General features: G+C 50.2%; 1 protein-coding gene across 3 annotated transcripts; it reads right to left on the bottom strand.

The window, feature by feature from the left end:
- Positions 1-1,823: 1,823 nt before the first annotated feature.
- Positions 1,824-5,804, bottom strand: LOC130256691 (uncharacterized). 3 transcript variants are annotated; one of them, XM_056498546.1, is made up of 7 exons: positions 5,747-5,804; positions 5,111-5,320; positions 4,465-4,727; positions 3,964-4,047; positions 3,296-3,449; positions 2,832-3,100; positions 1,824-2,447 (listed from the first exon to the last, which is right to left on the bottom strand). In XM_056498546.1, the coding sequence occupies exons 2-7, from the start codon at positions 5,226-5,228 to the stop codon at positions 2,235-2,237; spliced, it is 1,101 nt and encodes a 366-aa protein (XP_056354521.1). In that variant the 5' UTR covers positions 5,229-5,320; positions 5,747-5,804; the 3' UTR covers positions 1,824-2,234. The 3 variants fall into 3 exon arrangements, with proteins under 3 accessions (XP_056354521.1, XP_056354522.1, XP_056354523.1); XM_056498547.1 differs by lacking the exon at positions 3,964-4,047 and having other exon boundaries at positions 3,296-3,452; positions 5,747-5,779; XM_056498548.1 differs by lacking the exon at positions 3,964-4,047 and having other exon boundaries at positions 5,747-5,779.

Genomic DNA, 5,804 nt, shown 5'->3' with positions numbered 1-5,804 from the left:
ATATTTCTGAATCAGGTACAAAAGTGGAATCATGTGAAGGGGCAAAATATAACTGTGACTACAGCATAGATTTCTCTGCCATTAGTTAAAAAACTTTCAATCCAGATGCTGCAGTCACGGAGCAGCCAGTAAGAATACCTTTTACCCAAATGTATGTGAAAATAATTACCTGTTTGTGTAGAAATGTGCTTGATTCCCAGAATTGTTGAGCAAATTAGTAATGTAAAAGCAACAGCAGCTTAATCTGGGCATTAAAACTGTAGCTGCAGAATAAAACAGAAGAAACAGACTGCTGCAGGTGAAGGGTAGTTAAGTAGCTGTGCAATACCTTAAGGCAAAAATATTTGTCTATGGAATTTGATCAGTTTTCCACTCTTCTGAGAGAGCCTAAGCATAGACCCTAAACACAGAAACCATCTGCAGCACTAATAAACCCACAGCACTGTAGCTGTTAAGTAGGATTTGTGTTTTGTGTTTGGAGCAGGGAAGGTGGAGCTGCTGCCTTTGCTGTGAACACCTGACCATTTAGGACGTGATTAAGTTTGTTGGCACCATTCTGGTGTTTTGGGCCAGTGTTGCATCCCCAATGTTTGTATGTACATGGTTCTCACCATAGGTTTTTATCCTTATTGGTATTACTCACCAGGGGAGAAAGGACATACAGGGCTTCAAGTTTAACAAAGATCTGAAAAGCTGCATAATTACAGTCAGGGTGTAGATTGACTGTAGGGATCCTGAGAGTTAAGAAAAAGCCCCATGATACAACTTCATCTCTTCCAAAAGAAGAAATGGAGCTAGAAGGGTCTGAGTGCTGCCTAGCTGGCTGGTGGGGGCCAGGGAAGAGGACTTGCTGTATAATGGGGCTTTGGGAGAGATGGAAAAAAAACCTTGAGAAAGAAGTCATTGTCTCAGGCAGGCAAAGGAGGGTAGTTAAGGAGAAATTACCATTGTGTATCCACAGTATATGAAGGTCCTCTGAACATTTGATATATTAAAAGGAAGAGTGAAGGAAATTTATGTATGGATTTACTCTGGGCTCCCTCCCTTTGTCCCAGTCCATGCCCATCTTGGGGGCACAGACCCACAGAGGATGAAGAGCAGAGAGCAAAATAAGATCCTGTGAATCTGAAAGGTTCATCCAAGGCTACTGGGACCACTGGGACCACTGGTAGGTCACCATGTGGGGACAGCCTTCCCCAGCCAATAATCTGGGGCCACCAACATGGTCTGTGTCCCCACTACCCAAAGGCATTTCAACCTGGCATGAAGGGACAGTTTGGCTGTCATTGCTAGTACTGTGTGCTGGGAGTGCATCACCTGACCCAGTGTTTCAAGGGACATTGGTATCTGCAGAGAGAAGGGTGGAAACACATTCAAATGCCACATTAACCCACAAGTTCTGTGAACTAGAGAGGCCTTCAGTGGGATCCAGCTGGTGAGCTGGACCTGCTGTTCCTCATGGGGCTGCACCACGGCTCTGGGGCTGCTGCTGCTGGTGGCAAGATGCTGCTCTCAAGAACCATTGGATGCACATTTATTGCTAAAGCCTGAGGGCCAGCACATGTCAGTTTTCCAAATGCATCCTCTGAAGCAGGCAGGGTGCTGCCCTTCTGGAAATGCAGGACAAGTGCCAGTGCCTGTGCCCATCCCCAGCCCCCTCTGCCCATCCTCACTGCCCTCTCCAAGGACTGGCCACACAGCTCCACCAGGGAATAAAACAGCCTTTGGCCTGGTTTTTCTGGAATCCAGCTTTGCTTGAAAAATGTCTCTGACAGAAGCTGGCTTGCTCCCATTTTTCCAAAAGCAAACAGACTCTCCCCATATTCCAGACTCAAACTTTATTATGTATTATTCACGCATACATATATCACAAACAGTCATATGGAATAGAAAATTTGGTTGCAAGTACTTGGGGACTACCACAAAAATTATCTCAGACAGTGAAATCAAAGCAGGTGTGAAAACTAGGCTAGTTCTGCTGGTGTCATCTAGAATGGTGACATTCTTGTCTTATTAAATCTAATTGGATTACAGAAAGAAGCAAGTCTGAGCAGTTGAATCTGCATACAAAGCAATACTCAAATAGATAAAAGTGGATTTTAGGCAAGATGTGTTTCAATTTTAACATTTCAGTAAGAATTTTAATTATCACTGCAGTTGCTAGCAAATCTTGATTACACTTGTAGCAAAAGCTGGACAGGGATCATGGAATCCATGTATCCCTTGAGCTCTTCCTAACAGCAGCTCTTTTCTAGTATATCTCTTCCTGGCTTTCTGAATTCGGCACAAATGTGAAAATGAGCAATACGGTTGCAAGCGAAACAAACACAGGCAAGAGTACAAACAGAAGCTATAAGAGCACCACTGGGAACAAAACTAAGTCCTATCAGTCCTGTCACAGTCGCTGCGGCAGAAAAGTTATGGATATAATCAAGTTTTGTCATGACCTGTAAAGTGAAAGCGAAACACAGGTTATAGACATGATAAACAATTACAGTTACACCCAGACATGACAACCAGTGACAGGCAAAGATAATGAGGGTAATTAAACCAGAAAGAGGCATGTGCCCCATAAGCCACAGGGGTAACACCAAGATTTGCACCCCTCGGAGGTGGCACTCAGTGGCAGGGCACTGTCAGGGTGCAGACAGAGCAGAGTGCCCCTCCAGGTGCAGGGGCTCTGGGCAGGCCAGAGGCAGCGCTGGTTTGGAGCCCACGCCTGGCACTGGGCTGTGCCCATGCAGGCTGCAGGCTGTGTCCCAGTGCCCAGCTCACAGCCAGCAGCCAGGAGCTGCTCTGGGAGCACCCAGGGCTCACCCTGTCACACTCACCTGCTCAGCGACTGCCTCTCCATAGCGGACCTTGGTCACAAAGTGCTCACAGTTCCTGTACAACAAACGATACAGCACCACCTTGCCAATCTCGCGCTCAGCACGCCGGATGATCTCCTCCACAGGGAAAGGCTTGCGGTACAGGTCATATTTGTTGTTGACACGCCATTTATAATTTCCAATCATATCTCGCAGGAGCTGCTTCTTCACCTTCGCCCTTCTTTTGACTAATGAAACACTACTGGCTAATGTGGGTGGTAATTTTTCACCTGGGGAAGGCAGGGAGGAGATAAGACAGGCAGGAAAACCTTCTCTGGCCCCTCCAAAACCTCACATGGCTTTTGGACTGCTCCTGGAAATCTCATCTACACACACAGGCTCCACATGGAACAGCACCTGGAGGTAGAAAGGGAGCCAGGAGCCCAACACCCCCTCTGCATCTTTCCAGTCTACACCCTCCTTACCTACAGGTGTCACATGGATGACATATCCACCTCCCACATAGATGGCCCAGTGCTGGTAAAGTGGACGCTTGATCTCAATCAGGTCCCCAGGCTTTGGGGAGCCCCTCTCATTAGTTATACCATGACAGTGCATTTCAGCATCTAAAAAAGCCTTCTGCTGGAAAACACACAGTTAACCCTCAGCAAGAAAATTAGTTTACTTTTTGAGAAAGTTAAGGTTAAAATCACTTTCTTCATAGAAACAGCCAATAGGATGTAGCTGATAAAATAAGGATGAGACTGAAAGCTTACACCAGTCCTTGGCAAATCACTGGAGGGGGGGTGGCAGCATAAGGAAAGAATGATTTGCTTTCATGTGCTTGAAGACTTCCACAAAAATCATCACAGACAAAAGGTAAAAGCACATGTGAGAAACAGCTCAGTACTGCTGGGGATCAGCTTGAATTGATGATATGATTGACTTGGTATTTCTTAATGGGATGACAGGGAGAAGCAAGGCCAGAATGCTGAACTTCCACACAAACCTAAGTTCATAAAAGAGAAGATTCTAGGCATGATGAGCTTGAGTTTTTACATTTTATTAAGGCTTTCATTTAAGTGTTTCACTAAGGGTGGCAAAAGCAGAGCAGAGATCCCATGCAGCCAGGGAATCCCTGCCTTTCTCTGACCTTTCCTGATGGCCCATCATTGGTCTTCTCTCTGGATTTCACTCCAGCAATCCCATTCACAAAGTCAAGGCAACAACACGGATCCTACTGCCAGCATGCAAACAATTGCTACCTTAAAAGGTAAAGGGAAAGCAAAACTAAGGCTGGAAATATGAAGAGCATTTTCATTTAGCCCAAGGTATGGTAATGAAATATAAGCAGCTATAGTTAGGTGAATTAAATAAAAAGAGGCATGTTCTTCATTTGCAGGAGAGGGTAACACCCAGGTCTGTAGCCCCAGGAGGTGGCACTCAGTGGCAGGGCACTGTCAGGGTGCAGACAGAGCAGAGTGCCCCTCCCGGTCAGGGGCTCTGGGCAGGCCAGAGGCAGCGCTGGTTTGGAGCCCACGCCTGGCACTGGGCTGTGCCCATGCAGGCTGCAGGCTGTGTCCCAGTGCCCAGCTCACAGCCAGCAGCCAGGAGCTGCTCTGGGAGCACCCAGGGCTCACCCTGTCACACTCACCTGCTCAGAGAATGCCTCTCCATAGCGAAGTTTTTTCACAAAGCGCTCACAGTTGCTGCCAAACGAACGGTATGTCACCTCCTTGCCGATATAAGCTTTAGCATGTGAGATGATCTTTTCCACTGGGAGAGGATTGTGCTGCTTATCAGATTTGTTGTTGACCTGCCATTGATTCTTTCCAGCCACGTTCACCAGGAGCTCCTTCTTCACTGCTCTGATGAATTCTTGCACCCTGAGACCTTCCTGTTCAACCTCCCATTTATCTGTATATGGAAGAGAGGAAATAAGGCAGGAAGGCAGACTCACTATGGCCCCTCCAAGCCCTGTAATGGGTTTTCTCTTCTCCTTGACAGGGACTTTTACAGAATTACAGAATTACAGAATAATGAGGTTGGAAGAGACCTCTAAGATCATCGAGTCCAACCTATGTCCTAAACACCTCAACTCAGAGTCTACACTACAGCACCAAGTGCCATGTCCAGCCTTTTGTAAACACATCCAGAGATGATGATTCCACCACCTCTCTGGGAAGAGCATTCCAGTACTTTTACACACAAAGGGTCCACCGTCAGCCCATGGAGGGAGACAGGGCTCCCGGAGCACAATAAGAAGTCCACTGGAGGTTGTCACTCGGCAGTACCCTTACCTTCAGGTGTCAAGTGGATGACATATCCATCGCCCATGTAGAGGGCCCAGTGCTGATGAAAAGGCCGGTCGATCTCGATCAGGTCCCCAGGCTGGGGGTTCCTATTGTCCTGTTCCATCTCAGGAGCGGGCAGTCAGGAGGCACAGCTGTATCTGGGCAGGCTGAGCGCAGGGCAGAGCGCAGCGGGGAGGCGAGGGCTGTGCAGGGCAGCTGCCGGGAGCGCAGGCACGGAGGGTGTCAGCGGCGGGCCCCGAGGGCAGCGGCTGCCGGAGCGGCGGCCCCGCTCCGCCGGCCCCGGCTCGGGGCCGCTGCCGCCCGCCGGCGCAGGGCGAGGCAGCGAGCGGCCCCGCTGCCCCCAGCGCCCCCGCCCGAGGCCGAGCCCGGCCCGGCTGTGTGTCCGGCTGCTGCCGCCGGCCGCGCTGCCCCCGCCCGCCCGCGGTGCCCGCGCTCCCGTCCCGGCCGCGCTCCCTTCGGGGCTCCGCTGCCGCCGGGGCCGGGCCCGCTGCGCTGCCCGAACGCGGCTGCCCGGGGGTGCCCGCGGTGCCCAGCCCGTGCCCGGCCCCTGGGGCAGCTCCGGCCTGCAGGGGCTGCATCCTGCTGGAAAACGCCCGCTCGCAATTCCCGAGATCCGCTCACCCCAGCGCCTGCCCCACTGCTGCCGTGAACGAGATCCCATTCTATCACTATAAATACC

The sequence above is a fragment of the Oenanthe melanoleuca genome, chromosome 9 (genome assembly GCF_029582105.1).
Source record: "Oenanthe melanoleuca isolate GR-GAL-2019-014 chromosome 9, OMel1.0, whole genome shotgun sequence".
Classification (NCBI taxonomy): Eukaryota; Metazoa; Chordata; class Aves; order Passeriformes; family Muscicapidae; genus Oenanthe; species Oenanthe melanoleuca.
Note: the sequence above shows the minus strand (reverse complement) of the source record. Positions and strands in the feature narration are given on the sequence as shown.